At 39.8% G+C, this 19,242-nt stretch overlaps 2 protein-coding genes across 12 annotated transcripts in view; both read right to left on the reverse strand.

Moving 5' to 3' along the window:
• The window catches only part of Usp54 (ubiquitin specific peptidase 54), a 104,706-nt gene that overhangs the window by 81,463 nt on the left and 4,001 nt on the right, over window positions 1-19,242 (reverse strand). For 9 of the 11 annotated variants that reach the window (XM_041638829.1, XM_041638825.1, XM_041638828.1 and 6 more), the window contains exon 1: window positions 4,184-4,321. The exons of the other annotated variants lie outside the window; for them this stretch is intronic. The gene's annotated coding sequence lies outside the window, so the exon portion shown is untranslated. Of the gene's footprint in view, window positions 1-4,183; window positions 4,322-19,242 lie in introns of those variants that run through there. 11 annotated transcript variants of the gene reach the window in all.
• On the reverse strand, window positions 14,741-15,477 carry LOC121438581 (peptidyl-prolyl cis-trans isomerase A). Its single transcript, XM_041638835.1, has one exon. It carries the CDS (start codon window positions 15,435-15,437, stop codon window positions 14,943-14,945), a length of 495 nt encoding a protein of 164 aa, XP_041494769.1. The 5' UTR covers window positions 15,438-15,477; the 3' UTR covers window positions 14,741-14,942.

Below are 19,242 nucleotides of genomic sequence, written 5' to 3' on the forward strand. Positions count from 1 at the left end.
ACTCCACAAAATTGGAAAACTTAAAGGAAATGGACAACTTTCTGGATAAATATCACTTACCAAAATTAAATCAAGACCAGATAAGCAAATAAACAGACCTATAACTGCTGAAGAAATTGAAACAGTCACCAAAACTCTCCCAACCAAAAAAGCCCAGGACCAGATGGTTTCAGCTCAGAATTCTACAAGACTTTCAAAGAAGAACTAATACCAATATTCCTCAAGTTATTCCACACAATAAAAACAGAGGGAACATTGTCAAACTCTTTCTATGAGGGAGGCTACAATTACCCTGATACCCAAACCACAATACTAAAAAAGAGAATTACAGACCAATCTCACTCACGAACATTGATGCAGAAATACTAAATAAAATACTAGCAAATCGAATCCAAGAACACATCAGAACCATCATCCACCACAATCAATAGATTAAAAAACTAACCAATAGCTGGCATAACTGGATATCAACATGTAGAAGAATGAAAATAGACCCCTATTTTTCACCATGCACAAAACTCAAGTCCAAATGGATCAAATACCTCAACATAAAGCCAGCCACACTGAACCTTATAGAAGAGAAAGTGGAAAGTACACTTGAACGCATTGACACAGGGAACCACTCCTGAAATATAACCCCAGCAACATAGACACTGAGAGAAACAATTAATAAATGGGACCTCCTGAAACTGAAAAGCTTCTGTAAAGCAAAGGACATGGTCAACAACACAAAACAACAGCCCACAGAATGGGAAAAGATCTTCACTAACCCCACATCAGACAGAGGTCTGATCTCCAAAATATACAAAATAAACTCAAGAAATTGGACACCAAAAAACCACATAATCCAATAAAAAAAAATGGAGTACAGACCTAAACAGAGAACTCTTAACAGAGGAATCTAAAATGGCTGAAAGACACTTAAGGAAATGTTCAACATCCTTAGTCATCAGAGAAATACAAATCAAAACAACTCTGAGATTCCATCTTACACCTGAAAGAATGGCCAAGATCAAAAACACTCATGACAACTTATGCTGGAAAGATTGTGGGGAAAAGGGAACACTCCTGCATTGCTGGTGGGAATGCAAGCTGGTACAACCCCTTCGGACGTCAGTGTGGCTGCACAGAAAGCAAGATCCTTCCTCATAAACGAAAAAAAAAAATTTAAATTATTCTGTAGATATGCCCAGCATTTTACTAAAGACTGTTCTCTTCCCACCCCATCTTCCTAGTCCTAATATCAGCATTCACTTGGAGGCAGCAACTCATTCTGACAGGGACTAATGATAGTCACATCTTATGAGGAATCACTTATATAAAGTCACTTTCTTGGGGGCCAATTGGGAAAGAGAAGGAGATCAGTGGAAACGGGAAGGGGACAAGAAAGAGTAGGGCAGGGTGAGTATGATCAAAATACATTACACAGACATTATCAAAGTGTCATAAAGAAATCCATTATATGTGATTAACATACACTAATAAAAGAAATTTCCCAAGAATGGTAACACATGACTTTAATCCCAGCACTCAGAATGCAGAGGGAGGTAGATTTCTGGGAGCCTAAGGCCAGTCTTGGTCTACATAGAATTCCAGGGCAGCCAGAGCTACATAATAGAGGCCCTTTCTTTTCTTTCTTTCTTTCTTTTTTTTTTTTTTTTTTTTTTTTTTTGGTTTTTCGAGACAGGGTTTCTCTGTAGCTTTGGAGCCTGTCCTGGAACTAGCTCTTGTAGACCAGGCTGGCCTCGAACTCACAGAGATCCGCCTGCCTCTGCCTCCCAAGTGCTGGGATTAAAGGCGTGCACCACCACCGCCCGGCAAGGCCCTTTCTAAAAATAAAAGAAAAATAATGTTTTAATCACTTCCTACAAGATTGTCTTTTTAAAATACAGGTTCCACAAATGGGACTTCTCCTCCCTCCCAGGAACTTCATTAAATAGTACTTAATCCGTAATCAGTGTTTTATTAGAATACAGAAAGCTCAATACTTGTCAAATAAGAATTAATGAAGACCAAAGTCTTGTAAAACAAACCAAACTTTTTCCAGGTTAGAGATAACACAGTTATAGATATAACCAACCAGCTCTTTAGCTCTTCCCTGAGACTCCAGCCTAAATAAAATCAGACTTAAATGTTATCTTATTTTTTCAAAAAGTCTATAGAAGAAAGATACTCTCTGGTGAGTAGGACAAACACAATGCTCTTTCCTACCACACTGTCAATAGTAGCAAACTAGTAACAGGTTGAAAAGAGAATTTCAGAGCAATTTATTTGGCCCCTGGAAAGAGGAAAAAAGAAAACATAAATTCCATAAATTTACCCTATAAACCTCTGATTAAATCATTAAGAACCAAAGATGCTTTCTCTCTCAATTCTTAAAAATCACTGAGGAATTTAAATCATTAAGAACCAAAGATGCTTTCTCTCTCAATTCTTAAAAATCACTGAGGAATATAATTTATAATTTAGATACTTGATTACAACTATGACTTATTTTACAATCATTATTAACACATCAGTACCCAGGTTATTTCGCACAATAATGAAAATACAATGACCCTATCAACAAGAGGAAACTAGGAGGGGAAGCCAATGACAGGACCAGCTTGACTCATTTCTGTTATGAGAACACTGGTACAGAATGGTACAGTGTGAGAAAGCAAGCGCATGACTGGGCAGGAAGGTGATAGAGGATACCAGAGCAAAGCATCAGAAAGAAGATAGAACAAAACCCTCTTCAGGGGTAGCAGTCAAAAACAGGAGGCACTGAAATTATCCTAAAAGTCTTCAGATTCTCAAATGCTATAACTCCAGCTTTTGAGTCATCACTCAAAGGGAGTGAGCAACTTCAGTACCAGCTCTTTCAGCTGTAAAACTGTGACAACGGCAGCTATTACTGGATACATAGCATTCCTTAATTCTTAAAAAGTAGGGGTCATTTTCCTTATACTGCAAGGGGAAGAAGACAGGGAGAAGTTCTACCAATGCATAAGGAAAAATACTATCTACCTGTCAGGGTTGTCATAGAAATTAGAAATATATTTGTAGAATTTAACATAGACTAAGAGCTCAAAAAGTCATTACTGTATAAGTACAACCTCTACTTGAAAAGCAGGCTCAACTAAACAGCAATAAAATCTCAACAAGTTTGACCTCCTATTGCCAATAGCACGTCTAAAGAACCCAAAGGTATTCACAAATGCATGCACACACACTCTCTCTCTCACTCACCCACACACACTCACAACACACAAGCACCACCATTTCTTAGATGAGGTCAATATACACAATCTAAGGAAATACATACATTATGAAACATTGCTCATTGTTCAAATGGTATTGGAATGAGCTCATCATGATCTGAGTATGAAATATAAAACTTTTTTTGTTTATTTGTTTTTCGAGACAGGGTTTCTCTGGGTAATAGCACTGGCTGTCCTGGCACTAGCTCTGTAGACCAGTCTGGCCTTGAACTCACAGAGATCCACATGCTTCTGCCTCCAGAGTGCTGGGATTAAGGATGTGCACCACCAATGCCCGGCTAAAATATTTTATTTTTATAGGATCAAGTACTTCATACCTGAAAGGAAGAAGGTCTAATGACCAAATCTAACCTAAGATGCTTTTCAGAAGCAAATCAGCTGCCACTCTGAAATGTTTAGAAAACCAGAATGGCAACAACCTCAAAATCCAAATGAATTTTTCCAACAACATTCTGGGAATAGGAAAAAAAGAAATCACTCTGCTTCTGGAAAACAATACAACGATACAGATTAGCAACAAAACAGGACCTTTGTTACTTCTTTAATCCATATGCTGAGTTTGAAAAATAAATATAAAGAACCATAACCTTCTCACAAATAACTTGTATGAAGGAAATTTAAAAACACTAACTGTACAACTCTTTCCTTTAAACTTGTATCTCTTCCCTTTAATTCTAATAAGTTCAAATATATATTTATACATATGTTAGAGAAGGAAAATAAAATTTCCAAAATTTAATAACTGGAGGAAGAGAAGAGACAACTTAAGAAGCCTCCTAAAAATTGAGTCCAAATCTCAATTTCAAAGTAAACTGTCACTGTGGGGGGGGGGATAAAAAATAAAAATAAAAAACTTCATATACACTACCTAGTCCTTGTACCCTCCCTCTACATATTTTTAACACAACTACAATGCTTACCAGGCAGGCCATTCGAGTTCAGCAAAAAAACTTCCAGCAGTCACAAGGGCATTTGTGGGGCAAGTGATACAGGAACGGAACAGAGACAAGGGTACAAGGGGAGGAGACAAGTTCAACTAACAACAAGGGGAAACTGTGTTCATCTAAACTACAAAGGCACAGAACAGGGAATCAGGGATAAAACAATTTTTTTCTTTTTTTGCCAGTTACCAGGATCTGCATACTAACAATTCATTATGAAGCTAAATGATACAAAAGAACTGAAGAACAAATAAAAACTAACTGGAAAGACCTATGACAAGCTTCACTGGAGACTTAGAACAGTTCCATGAGGCTGCTTCCCCCAAAGGCATTCCTGATGGCAAAGGGCATACAAAATAAGGTTTGCAGGGTAGCAGCTATTTCTCAAGGGCCCTCCCTGAAAGAGCCTTTTGTATAGCGACCAGCAACCGTGAGAAGACACCTTCACAGTGCTCTAGAGAATCACCAAAACAACGTTGTCTGAACCCCTAATTAAGAAATCCCAGGGCCGGGCGGTGGTGGCGCACGCCTTTAATCCCAGCACTCGGGAGGCAGAGGCAGGCGGCTCTCTGTGAGTTCGAGGCCAGCCTGGTCTACAAGAGCTAGTTCCAGGACAGGAACCAAAAAAGCTACAGAGAAACCCTGTCTCGAAAAGTCAAAAAAAAAAAAAAAAGAAATCCCAGCCGGGGGACTGGAGAGATGGCTCAGTGGGTTAAGAGCACTGGTCCAGAGGACCTGGGTTCAATTCCCAGCACCCACATGGCAGCTCACAACTGTCTGTAACTCCAGGTCCAGGGGGATAATGATACTTCATACCAATGCACATAAAATAAAGTTAAATAAATTATTTAAAAAAAAAAAAAAAAGAAATCCCAGCCGGGCGATGGTGGCACACGCCTTTAATCCCAGCATTCAGTGGATCTCTGTGAGTTCGAGACCAGCCTAGTCTACAGAGCTAGTTCCAGGACAGGCTCCAAAGCCACAGAGAAACCCTGTCTCGAAAAACCAAAAAAAAAAAATCCCAAGACTGTCTGCACTTAAACCATTAACAGGCAAACTCTTCAGTCCTAAACAAAAAAATTAGGAGAGTATGTGAATAGAAATTATGTAAACTAAGCTGTTGGGACTTATGGTCGGGACTTTTGGTCAATATAAAATAAGGCTTGAAGCCCGGCAGTGGTGGTGCACACCTTAGGCGGATCTCTGTGAGTTCGATGCTAGCCTGGTCTACAAGAGCTAGTTCCAGGACAGGCTCCAAAGCTACAGAGAAACCCTGTCTCGAAAAACCAAAAAAATAAAAAATAAAAAATAAAAAAATAAGGCTTGAAATCTAAAGGTTCTTCCACCCCAAAGATGGCAAGATCTCCACACCTCTCTTAGGGAACTGCAGTTGGGTTCCACCCTGAAACATGTGATCAGTCAAACAGAACTTGCATTTGCAGGCAGGACACAAAGGCCCAGACGACCAACACACACGCTTCTGGGTATTACTCTGCTTATAAAACAGCTTTATTTAAAAGAGTTGTTTTACAAGCATACTGATGAAAAAAATCATCAGCAGAATTCTTGCCAAATAAGAAAGTTGGCTATATTTCTATACCTAGAGAGAAAATACATGAGTTCACTAAAACAAGATTTAATTAAAGTTGATTGGTAAAATTAAATAGCATGGACACTGCCCAAAACTAACTAAGCTCTTACATTTTAACAATGTGCTCAAACTAAAACAGTCCTTCGGCAGCAAGGCAAGTGCCAAGTTTAAAAGAAAAAAAGGTATCATTACTTCTCTTACTCACTTAACATTCCAACCAGGCCTTCTAATACCTAGTGCCAAGGCATAGAAGTGCCACATCAAGACAAAACACAGACGACTACTGATTAGTGCTAAATACAAAGGAAGATGTACAAACAATATACTTGTTCTTTTCTCTACGACAAAATACCTGACAGCGCAACTTGAGGAAAAACGTTTCTTTCGGCTCCCAGCAGGAAAGGTCATACTGCATGGTGGTCAGGAAGCTGAGAAAGGGTGATCCTGGCCCTTGGCTTCCTCTCTCATCTCAATTCAGGCCCCCAAACCATGGTGCTATCCACATTCAGAGTGGTAATGCCTTTTAAGCCTTTCTGAAACATTTCTTAGACACACTTCTGGGTACAGACAAGTTGATAATAAAGATTAAACATCACAGGTAGGAAAGACGGCTCAGTGTTTAAAAACACTAACTGTTCTTCCTGAGAACCTGGGTTCAGTTCCCTGCACCCATGTGGCAACTCACAACCATTTGAAATTCTGTTTCCAGGGGATCTGATGCCTGCTTCTGGTCTATGCGGTGGTAGCAAACACCTTTAATTCCAACACTCAAGAGGCAGACAGGTGGATATCTGTGAGTTCAAGGCCAGCCTGGTCTACAGAGTCAGTGCCAGGACAGCCAAGACTGTTATTGTTACACAGAGAAACCCTCTCTCAGAAAATAGCTAGCTAGATAGATAGATAAAAACAATCAAACAAAAGAACAATATATTCATAAAGTAAATATTATTCAGCCTCTATAGAAAAGCTACAAAATGAACCTTAAAAACACTACTAAAGAAGCCATAGATAGAAATGTCCAGAGCAGACAGATGTATAGACAGAAAGGTTCCTGGTTGTCACAGCAGTGAGAGAATGTGCAGTATACAAAATGACTGCTGATATGTACAGTGATGAAAATGTTCTAAATATGATTGTAATAGTAGCTACTCTGAATATATTAAAATCCCTAAACTGTATACTTTAAATGCTTGAATTATATAGCATGGGAATTATATCTCAATAAAGCTGCATTTTTTTAACAGTTTCCCTTTTTGCAAAACAAGACACTCTTTGTTTCACATCTGTGAACTAAGTTAGGTCTCCATAAACAATAGCAGATGCCACCTGGTAAGACTGGATGGTTTCAAATACTTGGCAAACAAATTGTTTGTATGTGCCAATTTTGAATAATTGTTTTAAAAGAATCTGTAGGAAAATCAAACTGTGCCTTCTTATTTTTTTTTGCTATTGTCATGTAAATCAGATGAGAATACAATGACAATTTTCCTAGCCAAGACGTCAGTATCAATAGCATTTACTACACATAGTCCATGGCAGCTGGAGGAAAATAATCCTCTCTGATAAAAAAAAAATGTATAGCAGCAAAAAAATCATACTAGTCTTGGGTTGAGGTGGAAGCCTGAAGAGATGAACAAGGTGGGCTGAGCGATGCTTGCGAGACAATTACAAATATTCTACTTCATGTTTGTACATCTTCCCGCTCTTATTTATTAGGCATATTTCTAGTGAGTACTCACTTAGGAGTCAAATGAAAACATCTGATAAATCATACCCAGGCTGGCAGAAAATAGGGAGGTGAAGAACCTTAGAGCTGGACGTAGCATGATCCTATCATTTTGGAGGCTGAGGCTGAGGATGAGGCAGGGAGACTACTTAGCAAGGTCAAGACCAAGAAAGGAGGGACATATAAGGGAGGGGGAAAGAGAGAAGTGGGGGAGAGGGAAGAGAGGAAATTAAAATGTATGCATTCTTTTTCTTAAATTACGAGTGTACATGTGCATGCGTGTGTATGTGTGTGTGTGCGCTCATGCCTGCATGTGTGTATATACACACTCGTATATGAAGGTGAACAGAGGTCAAAACATAACCTGAAGGAGTCAATCTCTCCTTCTGCTATGTAGATACCAGGAATGGAATTCAGGTTGTGAGGTTTGACATCAAGCACCTTTTCCTCTTGAGTCATCTCACTGGCTTCTACATTCTTTTTTTTTTTGGTTTTTTTCGAGACAGGGTTTCTCTGTGGTTTTGGAGCCTGTCCTGGAACTAGCTCTTGTAGACCAGGCTGGTCTCGAACTCACAGAGATCCGCCTGCCTCTGCCTCCCAAGTGCTGGGATTAAAGGCGTGCGCCACCACTGCCCGGCTTCTACATTCTTTAAATCAGAAAAAAAAAATGTATCTGGGATTACTTTTTTTTTTTATTTATTATGTATACAACATTCTGCCTCGATGTATGCCCGCACACCAGAGGAGGGTGCCAGATCTCAGTACAGATGGTTGTGAGCCACCATGTGGTTGCTGGGAATTGAACTCAGGACCTCTGGAAGAGCAGCCAGTGCTCTTAACCTCTGAGCCATCTCTCCAGCCCCGTATCTGGGATTACTTGAGGTTAAACACTATAATGCTTACAGATCAAATAAATGCAATCTTTAAAAATTGTGTATAAAAGATATTCTAGTTCTTTACAATACCCTGAAAAACCTTGCTCTGAAAATACAAACACTGATTTAATTTTCAAATTTTTATTATATTTATGCTGTGCCTATATGTACACATGGAAGTCAGAAGACAATTTACAGGTCTACGACTGGTCCACAGAGCACATTCCAAGACAGGCTCCAAAGCTAAAGAAACCCTGTCTTGAAAAATGTAAATAAATAAAAAATAAATAAATAAACAAATAAATAATATAGCTGATGCAATGATGTTATCTTATACCTACAATAGTTAAGAGGCAGACACAAGGAGATTCTAAATTTGAAGCCAACATGGATTACATAATGAGACCTTATCCACAAAACAAAACAGTGCCACACATGGTAGGGTTCACCTTTAACCCCAGCACTCAGAAGAAAAAGACACAAAACAAAGATATGTATTTGAGATGACAGACAGGCCAATTACCCTACATGTGTACTGAAATATGTACAATTATAATGTGTCCATTAAATACGTTGGTCATACTGACCTCAAACTCACAGAGATCTCCTAGCCTCTACTGCCCAAGTGCTGATATTAAAGGCCTATATGACCATGCCCAGCTTTTAAAAACTTCAAAATGCGGTCGGGCAGTGGTGGCACACGACTTTAATCCCAGCACTCAGGAGGCAGAGGCAGGCGGATCTTTATGAGTTTGAGGCAGAGCTAGTTTCAGGACAGGCTCCAAAGCTACAGAGAAACCCTGTCTTGAGGGAAAAAAAAAAAAAAAAAAAAAAACTTCAAAATGCTTAAATGTGTTTCTTGTGAAGTCATACTCTATGTCTATAGAACAAGAAATTCAAAATACTATCTATCAAGTATTAAAAGGTTTGAAAGACAAAGTTAAGAAACTATAGAAGAGGGCTGGAGAGATGGCTCAGTGGTTAAGAGCATTGCCTGCTCTTCCAAAGGTCCTGAGTTCAATTCCCAGCAACCACATGGTGGCTCACAACCATCTGGAATGAGGTCTGGTGCCCTCTTCTGGCCTGAAGACATACAGACAGAACATTGTATACATAATAAATAAATAAATATTTAAAAAAAAGAAAAGAAACTATAGAAGAGGGGTGGGACTCAGTTATGAGAGCTTGTCTAGGATGTACAGAGCTCTGGTGCCAATTCCAGCAAACACTCAGGGGATTAATGGGTAATTGTGGGTGTAGAGATGTTGTTATACTCTTTTTGTAGTTTTAAATTTTTCGCCACCACCTCTATCACAAATCCTAAGTTCCCTATATAAATGGTTTTCAAACTGTCTATGAATCTGTCTGCCTTCCTTGGAAAGCTCTTAACTTTGTCAGTATTCTTTTATGCCAGCACTCAAATGTTTCTAACCTAGCACAAAAATACATAGGAACTAATACTTGTGTCAGCTGAATAAATTGCTGGAAATACAACTGAAGGTGTTTTTAGTAGCCACAGTGCATGAGCAGCTTCTGACCAACCATGACTAGGTCAATGTATTCATGACTCACCAAACTTCCAACTTCCCAGGCATTTTTCACATGAACTGTTGCCCAGTCAACTCTTCTTCACCCTGTTCTTGTGCATTTGAGATCTCATTTTTTGGGGGGTAGCAGTTCTGGGGATTGAATTTAAGACCTCACATATACTAAACAAGCACTTTACCACTGAGATTGCATTTTTTATTTTTTATTTATTCATTTATTTATTTTCATTATTTTGCATCATGTATGTAAGCATGTGTGTGCACACAGGAATGTGCACATGAGTGAGTGCTGGTGCTCTCAGGGGCCAATAGTCAGATTCCCCTGGAGTTGGAGTTATAGGTGGTTAGGAGCAGCCAGACAGAGTGCTGCTTGGGCCTTTTGCAAGAGCAGTTAAGTTCTCTTAAGCACTGAACCAACTCTCCAGTCCTTGACTTTAATTTTGATATGAGGTGTTACTACACCACAAGGCCAGTCTTGAAGGTAACTATGTAGACCAATCAGGTCTTGAACTTTCAGTTCTCCTGCCTCAGCCTCCAGAGTAACTGGGATTACAAATTTATGCTATCTGGCCTACCTGAAATTCTGAACGTAAACAAAAGACTTGGGCCAGTGAGATGGTTCAACTGGTGAAAACACTTGCTAAACAACTTAATGGCCTAATTCAATCTCTAGAGCCCACATATAGACGAAGAACATTAACTCCACAAATTGCCTTCTACCATACACATGCACATGGCATATAGCACCCCCACACACATATAGAACAGACACACACAATAATTAATTAAAAATAAACTATAATTTCTCCCTGTAATATTCAATTTTTATTCGATATAACAACTCCCTTGCAACTTTATAATACTTACACATTTTTACTAATATTTTTGAAATCTTTTTTTTATTTATTTATTTGTTTGTTTATTTATTATGTATACAATATTCTGTCTGTATGCCTGAAGGCCAGAAGAGGGCGCCAGACCTCTTTACAGATGGTTGTGAGCCACCATGTGGTTGCTGGGAATTAAACTCAGGACCTTTGGAAGAGCAGGCAATGCTCTTAACCACTGAGCCATCTCTCCAGCCCCTATTTTTGAAATCTTAAATTGTGTATGTGTGTGTGTGCATATATGTGATTGGCTCATTTCTAACACCAAGAAAAAAGTTACTTCCAAAAGAAGCAAGTGGGATTGCTCAGTGCCAGGTAAAAGGCTTACAACACAAGCTGGATGGCCTGAGCTAGATTCCAGAAACACATACAAGAGAGAACTGGCTCTACAAAGTTGTTCTCTGATCTCCCTAACACACGATGACATGAACTGCACACACACACACACACAACCACAAATAATAATTTTTTAAAAGTCACTAAAGCTCAGCATGGAGGTGCACATCTTTAATCCTAGCACAGAGGAAGGTAGATCTCTGAGTTTGAGAATAGCCTAGTCTACATATCATCAAGTTCTGGGCTATCCAAGGCTACATAGTGAGACCCTGTCTCAAAAAAAAAAAAAAAGAAGAAGAAGAAAATAAAAAAGGTAAAGTAAACAAGGCCACTAGAAAAAAGTTAGAGCACCCAAAGCTTTTATCAGTCTCTCTCATACACCTTTTTACAATCCTTAACTTAAAGAAAAGTCTAAATGTCTGTCACTTTCAGCTTGCCATTCACACCCACACATTTTAGAAGAGTCCCCCAAGTGCTTTTTGCCCCCTACTCACGAAGCGCTTGAAGTCTCAATCATATGCTGTTTCTCCCAGCTGTAGGACGTGTAATAAGAAAAGCATCTACTCAGCGTCTAGGGCAGGTCTGGTAAGAAGGATGAGGTCATCCTTCAGATTCACACCTGATCCTTAAGAAGCAGCTCCTCCTTCAGTAAGCAAGTTTCTGTATGTTTAAAGTGACAGTCACAACCTGTATAGCAACAAGTCCTTCCTTACACAGGCCTGGCACCATGGGATCATTTCCTGCTCTGGCCACTTGACACAGTACTGAATTCAGGGACCAATAGTAGCAGTGACTGCCTCTGTTGCAGCTCGCATAGGGCTCACAAGAGAAGAAGATCATGTTCAGCCACAACAGAAGGGAAGTCAGGTCCATCACCACAATCCTATCTGTTTCAACAGCTTTGCCCATAATCAGACCTTATGAAAAGCACTACTTTTTGGACAGATTTTACAAAAACAAATTTCCTCAAGGGGGAATTACAGCTCTTCTTTATTTTCTTTCCTAACGTTGAACTCACTATGTACAAGAGAATGACCTTCAGTTTCTGATCGTCCTGCTTCCATCTCCCAAGTACAAAGGGTATAGTTAGTGCTGGGTATCAAACCATGGACTTTATATATACTAGAAAATGAGCCATACTCCCGGTTCCACTACATAGTCTTCCATTTGCTCTTTCCACAAATCTAAAATAGCCAAGGCAGTTAAATATGCTTTATGCAGTTAAAACTAAATACTTCCATACCATGTTTTCCCTCAGTTTCACCATCTTTAAGAAAATATTTACTCTGTCGTATCCATTTCTTTATTGGCAAAACAGAACAATCCTAGCCCAAAGATACATGGAGTTGATTTCATTTCAAAACGCTATAGTAATGGTATGAAATACCTTCAGTCAAAAGTATTGGAGAGCAAATAACAAACATATCTATGTTCTTACTATGTATAAGGACCTCTGGTGATGCTCGCTGACTACAGCCTGAACTTGAAACAAAACTTAAGAACATTTCTCACTTTAGCACTCCTTCACAAGACTCTTTTAGTCAGGATAAACTTCCAACACACTATCAGACTAAAACAGATTAAAAGTAACGGTGGTGGTGGTAGCGACCACACACACCTTTAATCCCAGCACTAGGAAGACAAAGGCAAAGGCAAGCCTGTCAGTTGAAGGCCAGTCTGATCTACGGAGCAATTTTGGGACAGCCAGAACTAACACAGAGAAATCATGTCTCAATAAACAAAAACAAAGAAAGATAAAAAGTAACTACAGAAACACCACATTCATTCACTACTGGTTATCTTTTGATTGTTTTCAGACAGGAACTGACAAGGGCTGACTCTGAACTCCCCATCTTCTAGCCTTAGCCTCCAGAGTGCTGGGATTTCAAATATGCACCAACAACCTGGGTTATCTTTAAGATATAAAAAACACTTGTAAACAATAGAGCAACTTAGTATTTACACACTAGATGGTATATACAAGGATCCTTATTGTACTGTTCTTTTTACATGTCTTAAATAAAGTGTAAATAGCAAGACAAAAAAATTGAATTTCTATATACCAAAGGGCATAATCAATAGATTAAAAAACTAACCAATAGCTGGCATAACTGGATATCAACATATAGAAAAATAAACATAGACCCATACTTTTCACCATGCACAAAACTCAAGTCCAAATGGATCAAAGACCTCAACATAAAGCCAGCCACACTGAACCTTATAGAAGAGAAAGTGGGAAGTACAATTGAACGCAGTGGTATAGGGAACCACTTTCTATATAGAACCCCAGCAGCACAGACACTGAGAGAAACAATTAATAAATGGGACCTCCTGAAACTGAAAAGCTTCTGTAAAGCAAAGGACATGGTCAACAACACAAAACAACAGCCCACAGAATGGGAAAAGATCTTCACTAACCCCAAATCAGACAGAGGTCTGATCTCCAAAATATACAAAAAAACTCAAGAAATTGGACACCAAAAGATCACATAATCCAATTGTTGTTCTTTTTTTAAAAATGCTGCAAGATCCCCGCGGCAGTAGGCAGCAGAAATGCTGTAAGTCCCAAATGGTGGCGGCGGGCCATGTGGTGGCAGGCAGCGGGCCCTGGGAGCAGCCAGTCCCAGACAGAGAAGGGGGAAGAGAGAAGTGGAGAGAGAGGCAGAAGCAAAGCTGCCTCTCCGAGAGGAAGATGGAAAAGAGAGTGAGCTCAGGCCGGAAGCTGAAGATCAGCCTGCCTCAGCGGATGGGGAGGGGAATGGGTGTGGCTTGTCTCTTAAAGGGACCAAAACCATAACATTCCCAGGTCTTCCTTATAATAAAAGCACATACGTCAAGGAAACAGAAAAGGAAGGGCCCAAGATGGCGGCGGGCTGGTCAGAGGTAATGAAAGTGGGCATGGCTTGTCCCTTAAAGCGACAGGAAAGCACAACACCAATAAAAAAAAAAAAATGAAGTACAGACCTAAACAGAGAACTCTTAACAGAGGAATCTAAAATGGCTGAAAGACACTTAAGAAAATGTTCAACATCCTTAGTCACCAGAGAAATGCAAATCAAAACAATTCTGAGATTCCATCTTACACCTGTAAGAATGGCCAAGATCAAAAACACTGATGACAATTTATGCTGGAGAGGTTGTGGGGAAAAGGGAACACTCTTCCATTGCTGGTGGGAATGCAAGCTGGTACAACCCCTTTGGATGTCAGTGTGGCGATTTTTCAGAAAATTAGGAAACAACCTTCCTCAAGACCCAGTAACACCACTTTCGGTATTACCAAAAGATGCTCAATCGTGCCACAAAGACATGTGCTCAACTATGTTCATAGCAGCTTTGTTTGTCATAGCCAGAACCTGGAAACAACCTAAACGCCCCTCGATCGAAGAATGGATAAGGAAAATGTGGTACATTTACTCAATGGAGTACTACACAGCAGAAAAAAATAACAACATCTTTGAATTTTGCAGGAAAATGGATGGAGCTAGAAAGCACTATTTTGAGGGAGGTAACCCAGACACAGAAAGACAATCATCACATGTACTCACTCATAGGTGATTTTTATTTATTTTTTTTTCTTACTTAGTTTTTATTCATAATCATAAACTTAACTCTGCAATCCAGCTAGACTTGAAGGGGAATGAGGAAAATATGGAACCCAAAGAACTTCAGTGAGAGCAGAGATTACAAGGTACTGCGAGCAGATGGGGCTGGGGTGCTCTCCTGAGCTACAGAAGGAATGGTCTGGTGGGTAAGAAGCCCGCAAGTCAAAAGAATTAGAGTTGTCCACAGTCGGAAATGGTGATCTTCTTGCTGGTCTTGCCATTCCTGGACCCAAAACGCTCCATGGCTTCCACAATGTTCATGCCTTCTTTCACCTTCCCAAAGACCACATGTTTGCCATCCAGCCACTCAGTCTTGGTGGTGCAGATAAAAAACTGGGAACCGTTTGTGTTTGGTCCAGCATTTGCCATGGACAAGATGCCAGGACCTGTATGCTTCAGGATGAAGTTCTCATCCTCAAATTTTTCTCCGTAGATGGATCTGCCGCCAGTGCCATTATGGCGTGTGAAGTCACCACCCTGGCACATGAATCCTGGAATAATCCTGTGAAAGGAAGAACCCTTATATCCAAATCCTTTCTCTCCAGTGCTCAGAGCACGAAAGTTTTCTGCTGTCTTTGGAACTTTGTCTGCAAACAGCTCGAAGGAGACGCGGCCCAAGGGCTCGCCATCGGCCGCGATGTCGAAGAACACGGTGGGGTTGACCATGGCTGCAGCAAGCGGTGAAAGGGGACAGCGGAGTCTGCAAAGCCTCATAGGTGATTTTTAAACATAAAGCAAAAAAAACCAGTCTACAGATCACAATCCCAGAGAACTTAGACAACAATGCGGACAGTTAGAGAAACTTACAAAGATATAATCTACATGGGAAGTAGAAAGTATAAAAAAAAAAAAAAACACAAAATCTCCTGAGTCAATTGGGAGCATGGGGACTTTGGGAGAGGGTTAAAGGGGGAGGGGAGAGACAGGGAGGGGAGCAGAGAAAAATGTAGAGCTCAATAAATATCAATTAAAAATATATAAAAAAAACTAACCAATAAAATAAAAGCTATTATTAAGAATCGGTTTATAAAAGGTTATATACAACCATGTGCAGCACATTCCAGGATTCAGGAGGCTGAGGAAAAAACATCATCATGAGTTCAAGGTCATCCTGGGCTATATGCTGAGTTTCAGGCTAGTTTAAGCTATTAAATGAGACCCTGTCTCCATAAAATAAAATAACAAACAGTAGCAACAAAAGAGGTTAATATATATAACATGTAGAGAACTCTTGCAACTCTACAAAAAAAAAGTAATGAAGACAATGGACGTCAGCTGGAGAGATAGCTCAGTGTTAGAAGCACCTGCTGCTCTTCCAGAGGACCAGGTTTCACTTCCCAGGACTCAAATGGTGGCTCACAACTGTAACTCCAGCTCCAAAGTATACAACGCTTCTGACCTTCACAGGCTCTTGCACATATATAGCACACATACTTACATACAGGCACACAAATGCATATAAAATAAAATGAATAAATGTTTTCTACAACATCAAAAATAAAGCAGGGTAATAGTGATGCATGCCTTTAATCCCAGCACTTGGGAGGTAAAGGCAGGCCTGGTCTACAGAGTGAGTTCCAAGATAGCCAGGACTGTTACACAGAGAAAACCTGTCTCAAAATAAATAAAACCTAAAAAATATGATGATAGGAAAGAAGGGAGGAAGGAAGATTTTTTTTTTTTTTGTCCAAGATAGGGTTTCTCTGTGTAGCTTTGGAGCCTGTCCTGGAACTGGCTCTGTAGACCAGGCTGGCCTCAAATTCACAGAGCTCTGCCTGCCTCTGCCTCCCGAGTGCTCGGATTAAAGGTGTGATTATATCAAGTAAAATACACAAATGACTTATGAACATCTCAGGATTACTTACCATTAGGGAAATAAAAAATCATAATAAATGATACATCATCTCACACCCATAAGAATAGTTTTTGTTCAGGGCGTACTTGTACACACCAAGTCCCAGTACTTGGGAGTCAGAGGCACATGGATCTTTATTAGTTCAAGGCCAGCCTGGTCTATATAATGAGTTCCAAGACACCAGGGCTAAGTAGAGAGACCATCTCAAAACAAAACAAAACAAAAAAGAGTTAAACGGGAATGAAGAAAAATGTGCAACTTCTGTTTGAAGAAACTGAACTTTAAGATGAAATCATCTTTTCTCTACCATGCAGGGTGAGCCTGTTTTCAATCATTTTGTTCATAGGAATGGTGCAAAATTAATACTTTTACACTCCCTGGTGGAGCAGAAACAAATTTGACTTCCAAAACAACAAAAGAAGGCTGTGTTAATGAGAAGAAATGCCCCTCAGGATGTCTAGAGGTACAGGAGAGGTTAAGAGCACTTGTAGACCCCCTGAATCACACTGCCAAACATTCCCATCCTTCTAGAGAAGTTCTTCTACTGTCAGTCTTAAAAGGATTTTTGTATCAACTTTTACTCAAAACTTTTCTTAGAAAGATGTCTCAACGTCTCAAAAATAACTCACAAAAACATAGGCACCCAGCCCACTTAGATTTAAATAAAAAGTGTTATGGGGGGAGGGGGAAGCTTATTTTGTCCATATGCTATTCCAGCTAAAACCAATACAGGGGAACTGTTTCAAAAAGTCAACTTAATGAAAGAAAACACACCACTCACTAACCATATATATATGGTTTGGTTTTGTTTTTAAGTTTTTGGTTGGTTGGTTGGTTGGTTGGTTGATTGGTTGGTTGGGTTTTTTGAGACAGGGTTTCTCTGTGTAACCCTGGTGTCCTGAAACTCACTTTGCAGACCAGACTAAAATCAAACTCAGAGGTCCACCTGCCTCTGCCTCCCAAATGTTGGGATTAAAAGTATGCACAACCATGCCTAGCCAAATCTGTATTTCTTGATACACTTAAAATGGAAAAAAAAAATAGAGATAAAATGGTCCAGTGATGCAGACACACAGACTTACACACAGAGAGAAATGTAAACCAAATACAAGAGGCACTCAGTTAAATAATCTGAATGCATTTATCCTATGTAGGACATACAATAAGAGAAGTCAGTAATAAGTTTGTACTTTGTCTTTTATCCATGATCTCCTGACAACACTGGTTTCAACTTAGCTGAGAACATCTATAACTTTTTCCATAAAAATTATTATGCAGAGAATAAGCGTCTATGAAGTGCTCAGTCACAAATGGACATTCATATTACTCCCACCCTCGGGGCTCAAGCTCACTGAGGAAAAGGGACAGAAAGAGGGCAGAAGCCAGAGGCTGGGGAGGGTCAGAAAGAAACCGTCTTCTGGACATAACTAGGCCGTTGCACTCGTAAGCTCATTGCCCACTCAAGACCAGCAGAGACCGAGCCAGTTGACATTCTAGCTTGGAAGAGTTAGGGACTCACCAGGCCCCACTCCTAATTTAGACACTATTGACTGTTGATGCCTTCTCGGGAAGAAAGTCAGGTGTTTTTAAGGGTGTGGCTCCTGCTAGGTCAACTACACTCCAGTGGATGGGCCAACACCCATGAATATATGGGTAGCACCAGTCAGACTCAGTGAGTTATAATTTAAAAAAAAAATGGGTTGGGGGGGCTGGAGAGATGGTTCAGAGGATAAGAGCATCGCCTGCTCTTCCAAAAGTCCTGAGTTCAATTCCCAGCAACCACATGGTGACTCACAACCATCTGTAATGTAACAAATGAATGAATGAATGAATGAATGAATGAATATGGGTTGGGGACATGGCACACGCCTTTAATTCCAGCACTTGGGAGGCAGAGGCAGGCAGATCTCTGTGAGTTCTATGCCAGCCTAGTCTACAGAATGAGTTTCAGAAACAGACATTGCTACATTGTCTGGGGGTAGGGGAAAAGGGACACAAACAAACAAGCAAAAGTATCATTCCCTCATATGTAAACATAAATATTATATTTAATCATTATATATGCATATATAAAACCATTTCCACTCCTAAAACATTTCCTAGAAGCTTGCAATTATTTATTGTTACAACTATTTTCCCAAGTATAGTTCCCTATACAACTATACACAGCATGAAAATTAAATTTGTTTGTTTGCTGCTTGCTTGTTTTTCAAGACAGGGTTTCTCTGTGTAGCTTTGGCCATCCTAGAACTCAAAGCAGCTGTGATTATATTTATTCAATTCTTTGCATAACAATACAAACCCTTACATTTATAACAACACTGCAAGGCTTACGTGATCCTCCTGTCACAACTCCTGAAATAACCAGGACTACAGGCATGTGCCATTATGCCATTATATTAAAAAAATATAAGAAGAATCATGGGGATGGAGAGATTGCTCAATGGTTAAGAGCACTGACTGTTCGTCCAGAGGACCTGGCTCATTCCCAGCACCCACATGTCAGCTCACAGCTGTCTGTAACTCCAATTCCAGGGAATCTGGCACCCTCACACAGACATACATATGGGCAAAACACCAACGCACATAAAATAAAAAGAAATAAATCTAGCTGGG

Source organism: Microtus oregoni, unplaced genomic scaffold (genome assembly GCF_018167655.1).
Source record: "Microtus oregoni isolate MIOR12 unplaced genomic scaffold, Mior012 000056F_ref0000123, whole genome shotgun sequence".
In the NCBI taxonomy this organism is placed as follows: domain Eukaryota; kingdom Metazoa; phylum Chordata; class Mammalia; order Rodentia; family Cricetidae; genus Microtus; species Microtus oregoni.